General features: G+C 35.7%; 1 protein-coding gene across 4 annotated transcripts in view; it reads left to right on the top strand.

Annotated features, from left to right (window-relative positions):
• The window catches only part of BBS9 (Bardet-Biedl syndrome 9), a 313,837-nt gene that overhangs the window by 129,609 nt on the left and 164,896 nt on the right, over positions 1 to 19,332 (top strand). For all 4 annotated transcript variants that reach the window (XM_074900814.1, XM_074900816.1, XM_074900813.1 and 1 more), the window contains exon 20: positions 14,368 to 14,550. In XM_074900814.1, coding sequence (XP_074756915.1) covers positions 14,368 to 14,550 — 183 coding nt within the window. The remainder of the gene's footprint in view (positions 1 to 14,367; positions 14,551 to 19,332) is intronic.

Here is a 19,332-nt window from a genome sequence, read left to right as displayed (position 1 = left end):
AAGAAGAGTGAGATTTTTCAGAAACGCATAACTTTGGGATGCAGGTTATTAATGTATTTTTGAAACAACTTCACCTACCGTGGCTCTTTATGTTGGCAGTTCAGTCATTCTACTGAGATGAGGGATGCTAATCAAGCAAGTGATGTGCTGACTGTAACATACACTTGCTGTAAAGTGGTAGTTAAAGCTTTGTCAACAGTGTATGTACAGAGGGAGTCAAACTGCTAGTTGAGGAAATATCAGTGTGTGTATAGTTACCCTTGTCTGTGATGCGAGAAAGAACCCGTGCCTTTAACTGAAAGACTTCCCTGTAGGAAGAAATGCAAATAGCTTCAGGTGGTAGTGAAAGGCTGGCTCATGTAAAATTAATGCAGTGTGTCTGTGTAGGAAATTACTAATATATAAATTATGAAATTGGTTACTATGCTTTGTTAATTTGTAAATATAAAACAAGATCCTTCAATGCTCAGTGGAGTGTTAAGTTACTATTTTTCAAAATTTTCTCTTGAATTCAGTACTACACAGTTAATGGAAGTCTGAAAAATCATTCTGATAACATGGAATTCTCTATGTTTTGCTTTTATCTTGAAGTATTGTGGACACTGGGAAAAAAATGCCATTAATAAGCATTTGTGTTGCAAAAATTATACTCTTAGCCTGTCTCATTAGTGCTTAAGGGATGATCACTAACTCATGCCTACAAATGCTGTATTAAGGATAGCTGATATTGTAAGAAATACAATTTTTAATGTGCTCCAACTTTTATAGCTGTTTTTAAGTAAGAAGAAGAAAGATAACTGTATAGAGGAGGGAGAAATTTTAATAGGGTCCTGATGTGCAGTATGGTGAAGCACAAGAATACATCTGTACCAGAGTACTAAGTGTATAGCAACATGTTGCTTGACATCTGTTATTCAGTTGCTTATTTCAGTAAAGTTAAGGGAAAGGCATTTATTGATAATGAAGACAGACTCTAATGAGATGAAGTTCCCCTTTGATACTGTTTCTCACATGTTTTATTGCAGTATTTACTGCTGAAGATCATCTGTGCATACCTCTTGAATAGTGGGGTTTGCTTTGCTTTGCTGTGGTAGAGATTCACAAAAGCAGTTTTCATCTAAAGAAGTAAGAATTAATTTGTAGTTAGTGTAGAGAAAGAAGGGTCTTCTGGAGTCAAAGGCACTGAAACTTAGATACCTTCTATTGTTAAAAAAAAAAAAAAGCAGTGGTCATTCTAGAGTTTATAGAGGAAATTAAGGGAAACTAGCCACCTCATCTTAGAATTTGTTCTTGTGGATCTCACTCTGTTTTAAACAGCTATGCTCATTTATTTGCTCCAAAATAAAGCAAGGCTGCGTATCTTCCTGGTTCTTCTAGTTTCTTTGCTCCGTGAGGGTAGCAGACGTTTCTTCCTCCAGTTCCTTTAACGGTAAGCTTTGCAATGGAGTTATTTCCTTAGGGAAATTATTTTTTCTTTTATATTTTCCCCTAGGAATTTTCCATTTAGAAGAGAACATAATGTTCGGTTCATATTCTCATTGCACAGCAGGTTTTCTTTAGTACTTCTTCCCACAGGAATGGTGCTCAGTAATTCTCTCCAGTCCTATCATTTAACAACTTGCCAGCTGTGTGCTTTCTTACGTGATCGATGGAGCTCAGTAAGTTAGTTCTACACCTGATATGAGGTTTTATCTATTTTTATATATTTTCATTGTTACTTTTGAAAAGTGGCTCAGCATCTGTCTGAGTGAATTGCTGACATAGAACCTGTTGATTCAGTCTGAGTTCAGCTGTGTGCACCTGCAATGGGAATGTCAAATGCCATCCTTCTCTGTGGGCTCCTAAGTAGACTCCAAGGCATTTTTGTGGAGGCAAGCACTGGAGATGGTCCAGAAAAAGGTATGAATATGAGTGAAAGTAGGCAAATGTTTTTCCTTGGGTTACAACAATTTTAATCATGTTAAATTCTGCCATCATTCATAATGAATGCTGCTTTTTTTTTTTTTCCCCCAGCAGATGCTAAAGGAAGAGATGTTTGCTACTCTTTCAGAGGATGTAACTGTATAATTTACGTCATGTTTCTGAGCTCCACCAACTTCAAACATCAAAGTGAATTTGTTCTGATATTTGGCCAACTTATTTAGTCATCCCTCTAGACAAAACGTTTATCTGGATTTTTGGTCGGCAGTGTGGCTAAAATGTACGCTACCCAGATGTGTTTTCCTAACTTTGATGCAATAGAATAAAGCAAACATAAATACCATTTTGAATACATCTTGTTTTGACCAGTAATGGTTGAAACTAAGTTAAAACTATTAGATTTGACTGAACCAGGGCATGAACTTCAGCTGTATCACATCAGGGGAACAAGACAAGTGTTTAAACTGAGTTTTTTTTTAAAGGAAAATCTTTTCTTATCAGAAGACCTATCTCAGCCAAAATCAGTAAGAGCATTTGTTACTAATTTAGTGGGGTGTGTTTGCGTGTGGTTATATATTAGTGTTGAAAAACGAGCTCTTTCCTGCTCTGCATGACTGAGGGTACTATTCGTTAATCCAAATATTATGCAGTAGAACTATCCATAAACTTCTGCTCAGACAATGAGCAGATTTTTTTCTAGATGTAAAACAGAAAAAGTTATAAGGTTAATTATCACATTTTGGACACTGACACTTGCTATCTCTTTCCTCTACTCCCCTACTTCTAGCAGCCCCAGAGGGAATCTTAGTCTAGGTCAGCAGGACTTAATAAAGACCTTGTACATCTTGTCCCATCTCCTCTATAGACTCAGCTGTCTGTTAGAATAAAGGAGAAGTCAAGGAGTGAGATGTTTGCATGGAAAGCTGCAATATAAATGCATTAATTCTTGGCATTCAATGGTAGGCTGTTTAACGCTTTTTTCCTTAATGGAAAAAATGGCTTTCTTCTAGGAAATAGAGCTGAATTGAACTTTGAATCTTTTTGAGTGTGTCTCCAAAGCCTTTTTGAAGGTAAGAGATTGTTCCGCCTTTAACTCTAGGTTGGCCTGAACTGCCTTGCTTTTCTGTCAGCATACAAGGTAGTGAGGCTAGGTCAAAAATGTATTTATTTCAAAAATTAGCAAGTTTGCCACACAGCTGTTCTTTCAGTAGAGAATTGGTGCTAATAAATGTATTGGAAGGAGATTCTTTAATCTGTTAACTCTTCTATCTTTTCATTAATTTTAAGAAAAAGAGCAACAATGTGGTGTATGAGTGGAGTTAGCAGTTGCCCTTCTGAAAGTAGAGAAAAAGTCATATTTCCAAAGACATGGGTGAAGGAGTTTTGCTTACACTACCGATTTTTAACTGTTTTTTCGTGGCATTTCTCAAAGGCTAAGAGATTATAAATGCATCATTAAATAATGTATTTTGAAATGAATGTTAGAAAGCCATATAGCTTCAGAAACATTTAGTAGTGTAGCAGGAGAACAACATAGAATGTTATTATTAATAATAAAGACCCAGTCCTGTAAATAGGAACATGCATATATAATATTGGCATTTACTTTATTGGACACCAATCCATAGCCTATGGTGAGACGTACTTACTTCGTCAGAATAATCCTTTGATAAAATAATTTTTACACACTAAAATAATTACTCATTTTGCAGCTCATTTTATCAAGATGTATCAGTTTGGGGGAAAAACATTTGCTTATTTTGGTTTTATTTTTGATTTCTGCTTAAGTTCTAACTCCTATACTTAACTGGCAGAATTCACTGCCTGCGTTTATTGTGTGACTAGGACAGGTGTGCATGTAAAGAAAACTGTACCTGATTCTGTTCCTGTGGGCTCTGTGCTTGTGAATTAGCAGAGTATTTCAGGTAGGAATTGTCTTAATTTATCAGTTTGAGAAAAGAGAGTTAGAAGGTGCAGTTCAAGGTATGCAGAAGAATGAGCATCATTGGCCATTATCCGCAGCACAACGAATTCGGTGACCTAAAAATATATGTTCTTTTGATCACCACCTTAAGAGTTGCCATTGAATACACTGTAATGTTACTTCAGGTGGTTCCTTTTTTGGTTTCTTTATTTTTCTATAGATGGAGGGTCCCAGGCAGGAATATGATAAGCTCTTGGCTTCTTTGTTATTAGGTTAAGTCCACCTGCTGTGTGACTTGGCAGTAGAATATTTTTGGTCTATCAATTTTTGTTTGGCTTCCATAAAATGCAGTCTACATCACTGAAAATAATCACACCTGTATGGCAATAACTGTTGGCATAGGAGCTAAATATTATATGAAGTAGGGTGCAGCTCAAGTTTGTAAAGGCTGTTTGCTGGATATTGTTGTGGAACAAGCATTATTGTGGTCCGGGCTGTACTTCATCTGTGGAGGAATGCAAGAGTCTGCTTTGTCTGAAATTGACTGTTGTGGCACCTTGCATGAACAGTGAATTTTTAATTTCACTGAATGACTGTTTTGAAACCATTTTTCTTGTTTTGCTAGGAAATCCAGTAAAACCTAGTGAACTCCAGTCTTTTGCTGAATTCTCTTCGAGTTTTATACAGATAGTGTTTTAGACTGAGTTTTATAAAACCTGCATTTCATCACGATGTTCCTTTGTTTTGAAATGGTTATGTCTCTTTTGGAAGAAAAAGTAGAAGAAATTATGGAAAACTTGTAATTCACAGGCAAAGTATTCAAGGAAGCAATTAATATCTTTTGAGACCTTTGCACTTTGACTTGAGAAGTGGTTTTATTTCCAAAGGTACTGGCACATGTTCTCAAGCTTTTACTAATAATAGAGAAATTCTATAAAGTATCTCAAAATAGAAAAGTATTTTAATTAGAGATGTCCTGAAATCAGTGTTGTAGTTGAGCTTCTAATTAGCCTGCCATCCAGTTTCTTTGATTGCTATGTTTAGAATTAGTTTCCAGAGTGTATTATTTTAATTTAATCATTCTGAGTCTTTCTGTTACTCCCAGACACTGTGTTAGCAACCACAATGTTTACTAATCACTTAAAATTATATGTTAGCTCACCCTGAATGGGGAGGTCTGGAAATTTCCTCAGGTGGTTCAGTATAGAGCAGAAGTGCCAAAATCACAAGTGGGATTGGGTGGGCAAGTTTAATGGCTTGGAACTTTAGTTTAGAGCTTCACTGTCTTGATGATTTGTTTAATATTAAACTTTTATTGTTAAAGGTGTTGGAACAGAATTTTATGGAATGTCATTGTATTCATCTATACAGTTGGAAAAATATCTATATTATGTGTTAGTTGGATTTTTTTATTAACTTTTAAAAGATGTATTTGTCAAAAGGTTTATTGTTTTTCATTATTATAAGAAAATACAAATATGAGATGAGCCTGATTTAGATGTGTTTTACTATGTACTTTCTTGGAAGCAAGGATTTGTGGATTTATTCTACATTTCTAAAGCTACATTCATCAGCTGATATCTAACGTGCTGCAAATGACTGCTTATACTAAGAGTAGTGGTCTTCAACAGGATTAAATCCTGCTTTTACTGAGTCAATTAAATGTTCTCACTGGAATTAGCAAATCCTTGATTTTACCCATTCATTTTGTATGTAAATGTTTGCAAAAGTAGGATGTAATGGGTCTCTCATTATTTCCTGGCCATCCATAGATCTCACTGAACTGAAATACAATTAGAAATTTGTGGGAAGAAGCTCCTCTTCATTTTTTAAATAATTTGTTTAGGTTCACAGCTTATTTTAATATACAAAGCATGAAACTTCGCTGTTTTAAATTTGTTCCTTTGTTGTAAAATTTTTTTGGCCATCATCACATAATACCATATATTTGGTGACATAAACCAATCTCTCCACCCCTCTGTCTGCATTTAGCTAATGTTTGGCTTTTTAGACATTGCTGCCAATTCAACCACAGCTTCACAGTGAAACTGTCCTCGGTGTTCGCTGACTAGCAGAGATTCTGTGAAATCACTGTGTGCTATTTAGCACATCTCTATGCTTAAATGGAACTTTTGTTTTGAAGGGGCAAGCAAAGAATTCATTGTAACTTATTGGCTTCTTAGGTTTTGTGTAATTTGTAACAGATGTTATTTCATTCAGATAAGCTACTAATTTTATAACTCTGCTTTTAAATTTGGATTTTATAATGTAGAACTTGCTTCTAAATATATTGGAAAGTATATGTATTTTGAAATATATTTGTACTCTTTCCTCAAGATTTTTTTTTTTTTTTTTGGCCTCATTTTGGTATTTAACAGTTTTACGAAATAACAAGAAGATTCTTACACTCAAAACAATCCACAATATTTTCTTGTGGATAGGCTATCAAAAGGAGATCAACTGTCAGGTATTTTAATTTTTTTTGTGTATTTTTCCTATTGACCATATTAATTCATCTAGCTTCCCAGAAATGTTAAACCCCTGAAAAAAACCCACAAACAAGCAAATAGAGAAAAGTATATTTATCAAATGCATTAATGAAAAATTTTCTCTCTAAATTGGAGAGACATGGATTTGATGGATGGACCACTCAGTGGATCGTGAATTGGTTGGATGATTGTGGTCTAATGGCAAAGAGTTGTGGTCAACCACTCAGTGTTTGAATGGAGAGCAGTGATGAGTGGCGTTCCTCAGGGGTTGGTGTTGGGATTGATGCTATTTAACATTGTCGGCCACATGGACAATGAGATTGAGTGGACCTCAGCAAGTTTGCTGATGACACCAAGCTGTGTGGTGCGGTCGACACACGGAGGGAAGGGATGTGCCATCCAGAGGGACCTGGACAGGCTGGAGAGGTGGGACTGTGCAAACCTCATGGAGTTCAACAAGGACAAGTACAAGATCCTACATGTAGGTCAGGGCAATTCCAAGCACAAATACAGGCTGGGCAATGAGTGGATTGAGAGCAGCCCTGCAGAGAATGACTTGGGAGTAGCAGTGGATGGAAAACTGACAGCAATGTGCGCTTGCAGCCCAGAAAGCCAACTGTGTCCTGGGCTGCATCAAGAGAAGTGTGGCCAGCAGGGCGAGGTCAGGGGATTCTTCCCCTCTACTCTGCTCTCTTGAGTCCCCACCTGCAGTGCTGTGTCCAGCTCTGGGGTCCCCAATATAAGAAGGACATGTTGGAGCGAGTCCAGAGGAGGCCATGAAGATGATCAGGGGGCTGGAGCACCTCCCCTGTGAGGACAGGCTGAGAGAGTTGGGGGTGTTCAGCCTGGAGAAGAGAAGGCTCTGGGGAGACCTTACAGTGGCCTTCCAGTACTTAAAGGGGCTACAGGAAAGATAAGGGAGGGACTTTTTACAAGGGCATGTAGTGACAGGACAGGGGGTAATGCCTTTTAAACTGAAAGGGGTATGTTGACATTAGATATAAGGAAGTTCTCCACTGTGAGGGTGGTGAGGCACTGGAACAGGTTGTGCAGAGAAGCTGTAGATGTCCCCTGCTTGGAAGTGTTCAAGACCGGGTTGGACTGGGCTTTGAGCAACCTGGTCTAGTGGAAGGTGTCCCTGCCCAGGGCAGGGGTGTTGGAACTAGGTGATCTTTAAGGTCCCTTCCAACCCAAACCATTCTATGAAGTTAAAATAATCTTAACTGAAACCCTTACAGCAGATGGAACACCAGAGACAACAGGAATTCTTTTCTGTTACCATGGATTTAAACAAGGCAGCTCAGGTAAAGGTAGGCATTATGAAATGCTAAGATGTGTTTAAATGAAACTAGTAAACTGGTAACAGTGATGCAGACAAGCAGTTTCTTTGCCACTGGATTAATATTGCTAAAACAGAAAATTTTTCAAAATTGATTTATGCATATGAAGAGCTGCATGTTTAGATTTAGAGAAATATGTTTCCTTTAATTAGATCATACCTATTTAAAATAGAGCTAACCAGGTGATCTTCATGCTTGGATTATACACTGGCATACCTCGTTTAAATACTTAGTCCAGACAAAATAGAAATTTCCAATGGGGCAACGTGACACTGATCTGTCTGGGTTTTAATTTGGATTTAAATGTATTAACAACCAAGTACTTTTAGATATGCATTCAGGTGCCCAGGGTTCTGAACCCAGTAAATATTATTTCAACAAAATGTCTAGTCATAGTGATATAGATAAAATCTGGGGCAAGAGACACTTGGAAGACAAAGTAATAACCTGTTTTCTTATGGAGTGTTCTAAAGAGGAAAAATGAAAAGGTAGAGATCTCTTTTTGCTTTTGAACTGACCCTATTCATTCTACTATGTTTCTCTATAGCTGAAGTGAAAGTTACTTTATCCTAAAAGATTTTATTAACATCATTGTCACTAGTTCTTAAAACAAAATAAAATAAATGATGCAGTGTGATTCTCCATGATAATAATCCACTATCACTTTGGTTTCTGAAGATAAGACACAGCTTTGATACATGTGAAGTTTCAGTGGAAGTTTCTGAATTCAAACAGTACATGCATTTGGCTCCTATAGAGTGTTTGAGATGACTGCCATCTTAACCTGTAACCTGTGTTGTGCTTGTAGATGATACTGCTTCATGGAAAATTCCAATTTAGAAAAGTGCCATAGAGCTGCTAATGATAATTCTGTCATGAATAGAAGAAAACAAAGCCACACAACTTCCCTTGCCACCTAGAGTATTTCCTTAATCTGGCTGTTCTAGTTTACAGAAACACCTATTGCAGTAGTAATTACTTCTGGTGATCAATAATTTCATGTTCATCGGGTGAGGCAATAGAATTTCAGGAGGTAGCTGGGTGCATGGGTTGTCATGCTGCAATGTCTTTTGTGTCCGCCGTCTCCTCAGATTGAGGTCGTTTTGAGCTTCACTTGAAAGTTGAGTATTTGGTGTCTGCTGAATTGATGCTTTGTTGTTGTCACGGTGGGCCTATGCCACAGTTTTAAAAACTGCAGTCATGGTTAGCACTAGCCAAGGCATTCTTACAGGGGTCAGATAATTGTGGCCTGGGGTACTTAATCCCAATGTGCGCTCTCGTGTACCCATTGCAGCACTGTGGGAATGCCACAGTGTTTAGAAGTGCTCCCTTGCGGGAATGACATGGTTATTCTTTCTGGCGAGGGAGTGTTTGATAAGGATCTCTCCCTGACATGGATATCTTTGCCTGCATTCCATAAAGCTTTAGTCACCTGTCAAAAGCTGTGTGCACAATGGTTGTTGAGTGAGGTGGTCTGCACAGGGAATCAGGCTGCTAATCAATGTTTTGTTACTTTGTAAACTACTTTGACAATTGCCAGTTTAAAAAAAAAAAGTTTACTCCCAGAATAAGGAATACTCATGATTTTATTAATTAAGTGGATAATATCACTAAAGTTGTTTTACCTGTTTTAAAGGTTTGCTTTGCTGGTGTCTTAGCTTCTGTATGTAGTTGCATGCCATGTGTGCAGGGGAAACAAAGGGGTTTATAAGGAAAAAAATATTTTACTTTAAATGCTTATATGTTCTGTGTGAACTCGGACATGTGATGGAGACTCGTTGAAACTACAAAAAATTCTGTTAGATCTTGTTACAGATTTAGTACTGGAGTTGTATTTCCCTCTCTAAAATGAGTGAATGTGGGAAAAGATAAGGTAGTAGTAAATGTCCTGTTGCAATAGGAATGAACAAGCAGTAATCCTAGAATTCTCAGCTCTCTATTCTTTTCTGCTTTATATGTATTAAAATACTCCTTTATGAAAATCTAATTTAGTTTAAAAATTGTTGGAAGGGTTTGGATCAATTAACTACCTCTAATTATTCCATAAGAACAATTGTTGGAAGAGATCTGCGAGCTTGTGATCTCTTTTTTTTTTTTGCTTTTTATGACTGTGTAGGGAATGGCTCTTTTGAAAAAATGTATAAAGGCTTTGATTATGGATTAATTTACTGGGGAGTACATAATAGCCTTGATAATTCGTCATCCCTGTGTCCATTTCAGCATAATTATATTTATGATGTTTTTTGTCATCTTCTAACAAATTTTGTATAGAATACTTGCTCCTAAGTGCTATGGATGAAATGTAAAGTGATTCTGTATTCCTTAAATGCCAAACTTCTGCTCTCTTCAAACTGGATTTCTGCTAAAAATGAAGATACTTCAAATTTACTAGAAGCTGAACCCAGTGTGATAGAAGTAGGTGAGAATAAGACTAGTTGGCTAAAGTTTCACCAGTGGTAGACATTTCTGTTTTTCTTGGCTGTTTTAAAAAAAGAAAAACAAATTGTCAGTTACATTTCCTGTTCTCCATTTTAGAATATGGCATAAAACCTGTGAGAATCTTCAGTCCCAGTGGTGTTAGGGACTCCAAGAAAATATATACCAACTCAAAAGAAGGCTTCTTGAAACTTCATACTCATTTCTTGCCCTTTAGTTTTTCAAAGTTTTAATCAACTTCCTAGCCAGCTAATAAGAAGCTATTTTGTATTTTTGGAATTGTATTTGTATTTTTTTGTATTATTGGAATAAGCCTGGGGGAGTGATGTTCATTATTGCTTCAAGGAACTTGTCTGAATATACAAGAGTGGGTATGTTGCAAGCCTTTTTCATGAGGGATTAGTAATTTTGAAGTTACGGCTGGATGTTAAACAATGCTCTGAAAAAAATATCTAAGTAAGCACTAGAAATGGAGAAATCTGATTGTTTTTGAAACTTGAATCACCATTAGTTTACAGTTTTCAAATGCTTGACATCAGATCTACTTAGCAATGAAATAATCATGTAGAGGAATCTTTCTGCTTGAACAGTTAAGGCTGAAGACATAAGAAATGCCTTATGCTTGGAAATTATTGCAGTTGAATCCTGGGAATAGTGTTGAGGACTGAAGTTCTCAAGATTATAAAAACACTTTGGATTTCAGCATTACCATTGCAACTGTGAATATGAAATTTGGTAAAAATCTTAAATGTCTTAATTTAGAGAATAGTACTTTCTTTTTACAACATGCTTTCATTAGTAACATAGTGGGTCTGCACTTTACTGTAGGTAGGTGTATTGGAACAGAGCAAGAATTTGGGTAGAAAACTTTAAACAAAAAAGGATGTAAGTGAAAACCAAGTTTTGATGGGTTGTAAAAATATATATTCACTATTGTACTTTCAACCCATTCCATCATTCCTGCATCAACCACTTCCCTTTCTTCTATTGCTTTTAGAAAGAAAGTTTGAAAAACTTACTTTTAATTTTATTTGTTTGAAAGATTTGTTATACTGAAGGAGAAATAAACAATATTATGCAATATAGATGTACTTTTTACTTGACAGTTTCCAGTTGGTCAAAAATCTTTGCATCTAAGCTACGCTTGGGACTGCAAATTGCAATATATTTATTTTTCCACCTATCCTGTGAAAAAGTGAGACAAGTAGAGACTTTTTATTTTATTTATTAAGTAGAAATTTTTATTTTATACTTGTTTAGAAGGATGATAAAATGTATCTTAACTAAACAGATTGAATAGCTATTGTGAAAATTGAAGATATATTTGGGAATTTATCAAGAAACAGTGAATGAGTCTGAAGAGACTAGGATCTGGGTTTGCAAAGTGTGTAGTTTCTTTATTTCCCTCAGCTATTGTAAAATACAATAAGAGATAATGTTCAGGTGAAAATAAAATAATTAAAATGTGAATGTCATGTTTTTAGAATGTATTAATCCTTAAATTCTGCAAGCATTTGAATGAAGAATTCTTTGAAAATTTATAGCTGATGTCCTGGGAGATGTTTAGAGTAGTTTTCCTCTGTGAGGAAAGATTTCTTTTTTCCTCATCATATTAAGTAGTTACCGTGTAACCACGTATGGTCAAAGTATCTTTAGTCGCTTCCAGCTGCTTTCTGTGTTGTTTTGACTTTCAGTTCTCAGCATATCTCAAAGGTTGCTGTTTGACAACCTTTTTTCTGTCTGTGGTATAGGCTTCTTAAAACTGCCATGATTCTGTGTGCCTATGTTATCATACGGTAGTTCATATTGTATTATCCTGATATTCCAGATCTCAGAAAGCTATATTAGGTCATTTCTTCATCTATTAGTGCTCTAGAAATATTTTTTTCCCCTCTGGTTTCTCTGAAAGTGTAACAGTATATATGCAGTCATGTAAAGATTTTATTGCTGTATGTTTCAGTGACCTGCAACACTCCAGGACTGAACTTTTCCTTTAGAAACTTAGGCTTGTCACTGGTATAATATGTCTTGTACTATTGTGCCTTCAGAACTATAGAATTTTGTACCAAACCCAAGTTTTTTTAACAGTTGTACTTTTTTGAGTTTTTTATAAAGCTGTTCTCAAAATAGCTTATAGGCTTTGTACATTGGGTATTGTTTGGGAGTACTGGGATATTTGTTTTACATCTCTGGCCAGTGAAAAGGTGAGCATCTCCTTTGTTCATGGTTATGAAATGGAATGAAAGCAAATTCTGAAATGAAGGATCCTTAAGGTAAAAGGCCATGTCAGTTACTTCTCTTGATGCGATTTATGCTTCTGAGGTATACAGTACAGTGTAAGTTGAAATATAGCACAGTGAGACACCACCTAGGAATTCATGAAAGCCTCACTGCTGGTTACAGTGGTCAGATGCAACTGATGTTGCATACTATGTAGGGTCATGTTTATCATGTAGCTTTGTCACCCATAACTCTGTTGAAAAGGAACTGCAATATGGAACTACACCTTGCATAGAACATGAGATCTGAAGACGATCAGGGCTTTGGTCAGAGCAAACTGAATGTGGGCACAATTACATCAGATGACACGTCTGTGATACTGTTAACTCTTCTCTAATGAAATGTCATGTTGGTTTTCACTATTTGGGATTAATTTCTCTATTAATTTCTCTCTTCCTCACATGTTTAGCTAGGCTTTTTTTTACTTGGCTCTGATTTATGTAGTGTTTGAACTCATCACTGTCCTGTGGGTTCTCCATTTTATTTGGAAACATTACATTTTAAAATCTAAACCAAAAGCTATCAACGTGTTTTGTTTGAAATGTTTCATATTTATAGTTCCCTAAAATTCTGTTTTCTTTATCTTCCCAGTCACATGGGAGCTTGGAGGGAACACACACACATCTCTAATGCCAGTGTTGTAGATTAAAAATAGTTTTCCACCACCAAATGCTAACAGCTGGTTGGCTTTGCTTCCCGACTGAAGATGCATGGTATAGTATTTTTGTTTTCCTGCTGTTGCCAAATGTTAATGGATCAGGCTCTACAAGTTTTACTTTGTAAATTCTGTTGTAATACTAATTACACTTTAACTGCATTTGTGTGAGGCTTTTCACAACTCCAGTCAAGCACCTATTACCCCATTTTGCAGATAAATAAACAGAAGGAGAAAGTGGTTGAGGGGAGGTGCTTTGTGTTGATTTAAATGATAATGAAGATAATCAGCGCTGCTGTAAGCCAAGTATTATTCGGGCAACAGGAATATGTAGTGGCATTCAGGAGAACAGGTTTGTAAGTTGTGCTCCCCAAGGATAAACGCTTAACCCTTTTCCTTTAGTTGAAGTAATTCAGTGCAAATGCCATGGAAAATGTCATATTGTAATGATAGCAACTGCATATTGAAACTACTGTCATTTTCACTTTTCACCAGCAGTGGAAAATGTCTAAACATTATATTTCAAGAAAGAAGGCATTTATAGCAATATTTTTCCCGATACTATTTTTTGTAATGCTGTGAGTGGACAATATTATATACAATGACAAGTTATTTCTGAACTAAGTAGAATATCATGTGATAGCTCATCTGTTTTTCCCCATCTTGAAGTACTCAGCAAAACTATCTTACCATCTTAGAAGAAGTGAATCTGCTATTTTATTTTATTTTGAAAATTCTTTTATAATGTCTGGCAGTTGAAGTGGTATTGCCTTCATATAGATGATCCATAATGTTTACATTTTGGCATAAAAGCTGAAGCAAGTGGTACAAAACATGAAGAGACCTGAGAGTTAATAAAGTAACAGTTGGCAGTTATGTTTCCGTGGAAATAATTATATACTGCATTTTTAATTGCATAAAATCAATGTATTGTTTTTCATTAATACAGTAGGCTTGCTGGTCATATAGGGATTAATGTCTTGTGTGGTATAAACCTGAAAGTTACTTTTTTACCGTGTGTTATGTGATATGATGGGGATCAATTTCAGAAATGCCTTAAGAATATGCTCTAAACAGAATCTTTTCTATGATTGTACTAGATAGATTAATCCTGTTGCCATATGGACTTGAAATTGCCTTGGGTATTCAAAAGAAAAATCTAGATAAATGATAACTCATTTAATACTCTGTGGTTTGTGTTTATGGAAAACAGAATTCCTTGGGATCTTCTAAAAGAAAACAAGAGTGTGCCAAAGGTAATTTCTGTGTTGAGTGTTCATGGATGGTGAAATTATACTTAACAGACGTTTGTAATTTTTGCAGGTAATAGCTCTAGCAGATGCAGCAGAAGAAAATCAAGCCAACATGTTCCAGGCATTCACAAAGTTGAAAAGCGCCACCCATCTGGTGATTATGCTGATTAGTCTGTGGCAGAAGCTCAGCACTGATCAAGTTGCTATTTTGGAAGCTACGTTTTTGCCACTAGTAGAAGATACACAAGAGCTGGTAAGAATCTGTTAAGAGCTGCTCGAAAAATGCTCATTTAAGTGCTTAAATTTGCATATTTCCCCATACACTTTGTTGAAGTGTCATTTGAAGTGATTTAGTAGCCTTATTAAGTAAGTGTTTACAAACTGCGTTGATTTCACAGGAAAGTGGGAAAGTAAGAGTAGGAGTGTCTCACATAAGTTTAGCTGGTTTTAGCTAAACGGTTTAGCTGTCCAGGTGTCAGCACAAACAGAATAGCTCCAATTTTTTGAAGATTAATATAAATGCTATTATAATGTACATACATGTGTACTTGCATGCACACATTCAAATAGAACTATAAAGTACATACACATACTAATACACTGTATGTAATCTATTTAGCATTTGCCATACTTGTTTTCAATGTTTGCACATTGGTTGATACAATGCATGAGTTATACAAAGAAAATACTGTGAAGAGATAATGTACTTGTATTCTTCAAACCACGCTCTGGATAATTCTGCATTGTGTTAATATCTTGCAAATTCTGCTCTGATTTAGTGAGTGTGACTATGTCAGATTGTATGCAAAATTTGCAGAATGGTCTGTAAAGAAAGATAATGCTGGATTCTATTCTTGCCTAAGGTCCCCACTTAAACATTGCTTTAGTTGGATTAAGTTCTAAACTTAACTAGAGTTGATCTCCAGCTAGTTTCAAGTTCAGCCTTCTTGCTGAGTTCTAGAATAAAGTACTTAAAGATAGTGTGCCACAGTTAGAAGAGAAATAAATTCTGACATTAATATGTCTCAACAGTTCATTTTAGGTATCTGAACTATAAAGTATACTGCTACCTTTCACAAATGACTTCTATGGAATAAAAAATAAGAATAATCTAAGTTCGCATTAGTTTTCATTTTCATGCTCTGCACAGGGTTTTTGCAATGTACAGTGAATCCAGGGTTTGGTACATACCCAGAATACTTAGAATGGTTTGTGGCCGTTTAGGAAGCTTGTGCTGGCTTCCAAGTGAATCTAGGATCATCTGCAATTTCCGTCCAGTGGAAAAAAGGTTTTTGGCATTTTACATGATATTGACCTATAGCAGGCAAAGCAAAGTAGTCTTGTTGAGATTTGTTTTGGATTTTGTCCTTATTTAAACTTGAAAAATCAAATTGCACCACCAAGGAGTATGCATTCCCACAAACAGAATTGAAAGAAAGTTCGTATGTATCTCATAAAAGCCCAAACAACCATTTTTTTACATAACACACTTTTTTTTTTTTTCCATCAGGAATTGCATTGCTTTGACACATGTTTTGATAAAACACGGTGAAATCTGTTGCTTATCGTATATACTGAAGTGGTATCCTGTATTACATCTTGATGTGGTTTTGATATAGTAGTTAACAATATTCCATGTTACAGCTGTAAGACTTCACATAAATATTGTAAGGATGTACATCCTGCAGAGCAGCCAGGATGAAAAATGTAAATCGACAATAACTGGAGGTGGAAATGGAAATGAAACCTTTACAAAATACTGAAATGCGTGCCATATTGAAGTTGTTATGGCACCACAGAAATCTGAATGCAATTTAAGGAGAAGTTTAGTCAGGAAAGAGGGAAATCTGACATACCAATGAGGTTTACAGACAGAAGCTCCTTGTGAGTGTTCAGGTTTCCTTGTGAACGGTTGAGTGGAACACTGACAAAAGAAAAGACTGAAGAATTTTTATTTACTCTTCAAACAATTCTGTACAATGGTTTGTTTGTATTTTTATTTGGAGGGAATGTGTTAGAAGACATTTGGATGCAGTCTACATCTCTGGAAGATTTTCTGCTTTGTGAGCATTAAACTATGGAAGTGTTTTTTTAATATAAGGGAAATGTTTATAATATACTGTTACCGTAAAAAGAAATGCTTCTCTGACCGTAACATCAACATTATTCTCATACATGCCATTCCATTTAGAACAGCTTGCATCTTGTTTTCTAGACCTGGCAATCACTTCAGTTAGATATTTAGTAAATACTGAAGTCACGTTTTGTGTTCCCATTGTCACCATTTTTTTTCTCAGACTGCTAAATGGTTTCTGTTGCTGCAAACTTTTGTCTAAGAATGTGTAAAATTTGGCTTTTCTTTTCTACAAAGATATAACAGAAGTAATACTGCAAACTTGCATATTTTCTGGGAATAACAGATATTTGACATTTTATTTCCTGCAGTAAACTTCTAACTAGCACCTCAAATAGTATTGCTTTGATTGACTAAAAAGGCTGCTCTTTTTTAGTATTGGAAATACAAGGACATTCCCCTTTTTCAGTGCTTCTTTCATGAATTCTGCACAGTCTGAGGAGTATAACCCCAGAAACTGAACGACATCTCTCAGGTCTCTGTTTTTGACCAGTGGAATAAATGAGGTAATCCTTCATTTAATGAAACCATTAAGAAAGTGATGCCAAAACTGAATAAAAGTTAATCTTATTCGCACAGAAGTTAGGTGCAGTTTTGTCCGATGTACTTTGTTACTGTTGGACTAAAATTAATCCCATATTAAAAATACAGAATTCTACATTGTCAGTATTTCAGAGCATGGTATCACAGCTCTGTGCAAACTGTACTTTAAAATGTATACTGATTTTGAGTCCTGTCTTTTGCTACCTGTTTAAATATATGGTACAAAACTATTTTAGAGTGCTTTTGGAGACAAAAGAATCCATGATTGCCATAACAATATTAGTCATTTATCAGAGATTTTATTATGCAATTCATTTTTTGCAGGAGAGTTGGTGACTGTTCTGCAAGACTATAATATTTGTTATTAGCTAATAACACAGGGAGTGACAACGATTTGAAGTACTATAAAGTCTGAAAAATGAAAAAAGCAAAGAACATTTTAAAGGATGTTTTTCAGTGATTATACTTTAGCAAGCTGAGTTATCTGGATGGAAAAAGAGATTTGAAAAATGCTGAGTTTATGATAAAGCATGTGTTTACAATAGGAAATCCTTTTGGGAAAGGAGGAAATTTGTCCAGGCTAATTTAAAGGGTTCAAAGGGTTCATGCTACATGGGATAGTTTTGATATAAAGGTTGCATGGTGTCTGGATTGACTGATGGCTCATATGTCTCATCATTGAGCTATTAATGCTTTCTTTGTTTAAGATATTACAAAGGGAAAAAATGTCTGTCAATACTGACATTCTAACTTTAGGACTGATGGAGGGCCCTCAGCAGTATAGCCTTCAATAGTAACTTTACTGAAGAATAAATATTTTCGTAGTGCTCATGATGTTACCAAATAACTACATACAGGTACTTTGTTGCTCAGAATCATCCATTTGTTGTTATAGTCACATTTGTGATACTACAGTTAACAGTAATAGCTATAAACTGGCATTGAGGAAGTACATTTTAATCTCCTTTTATTTATGTTTGGAATCGTACCAATCAAGTAAATGTCTGTATTCAATCTTAATTTCTTACTAAAGTTGTAATTTGGCAGAAAAAAATGCCTGAGGGAGAAATGCATATTTTTAAGTGACTCTGTGATCTAGTGTAATTAACTTAAGTTAGTGACTATAAATTTACTACTTTACAGTGTTGATTAGATAAAGTAGAAAAATATACTTTAAGGCAGTGATGAGAAAGACATGGTGTCAGAAGAAAGTCTTGAAGTGCCTAGTAAGAGTCATAGGAGTTACTATCAAAAGGGCTTGTGCTTTCTGTAAGATCATCTGAATCTAAATGAATGGGAAACACTAGACAGCCTGCTAAGTTTTATGCATGATAGCAGATGGGTTTTATTGTAAAGTTCTTGAGTAACATAGAAAATACCCTTTTGTGGAAAGAATCCTTTACTGAGTGAAAGTTCTCAAGATTAAAGATAAAGTTATTTCTGTAATTCCAGGAGGCTTAATTCTGTCCAGACTGACAGTGGCCAACTTCCACTTGATTTTTTTCCATTAACGTTTAGTATTTTTGAAGCTTTGAGATAATAATTACATCTTTGGTGAGAAAAATTTTTATGAGCCCTAATTCTTACAATTTATTGGAGGCTGTTGCTTTTCACTAATTCTTGTGATTAGTTAGAATATAATCCAACCTAGGTCTTAATCACAGTAAAATACATCTGGAATTAGTTTTTTGTGATATATATTCTCTGTACTCTGCTTGTCGTTTTAACCACTTTTTAAATGCAAAGCTCCAACTGAGTAACAGACTGAAATATTTTAAAATAGGCTGAAATATTTGATATTTTATTGCTTGCCATAGGCCAATACAAAATTATCTTCTTGTATTTTGTAATTTTAAATTTCTTAAACAGAACCAAAAAAACCCCAAACCCAACAAACCAACAAAAACCCCCAAACTACCACAAGACAGTGACAACTGGTAACTTGGAACCAGTATTCCATATTGTTGGAGAACGGCTTGCAGAGAGCAAGGCCATGGGTCTCTGCAGAAGCTGATTGCAGCCATCTGAGGTAAACAAAGGAAAAAAACCCAGGGTACAGTTATGCCAAACAACAGACTGTTATGTTAACAAAGAGAGAAACTGAGGTACACAATGGCCTTGATGGTAAAAAACAACCTTGGGAAAGGAGGCAGGCCAGAAGAGGGAAGATGTTGTGACATGTCTGAGATGCCACAGGGGGCTGGGATATTATAATGTAGCTTTTTACATGTATCCAATAGATTTGTGAGTAGTATGCATGATTATTGTAGAGTGCTTATATAAGGGGTGATTTCTGTCAATAAAGTTGAAGCTTGCTCTATCATTCACATTGAATTGGCTGCTTGCTTCCTCCGCCCG

The sequence above is a fragment of the Athene noctua genome, chromosome 2 (genome assembly GCF_965140245.1).
Source record: "Athene noctua chromosome 2, bAthNoc1.hap1.1, whole genome shotgun sequence".
NCBI classification, from domain to species: Eukaryota; Metazoa; Chordata; class Aves; order Strigiformes; family Strigidae; genus Athene; species Athene noctua.
The sequence above is the reverse complement of the archived record's forward strand: the minus strand, read 5'-3'. Positions and strand labels throughout refer to the sequence as shown.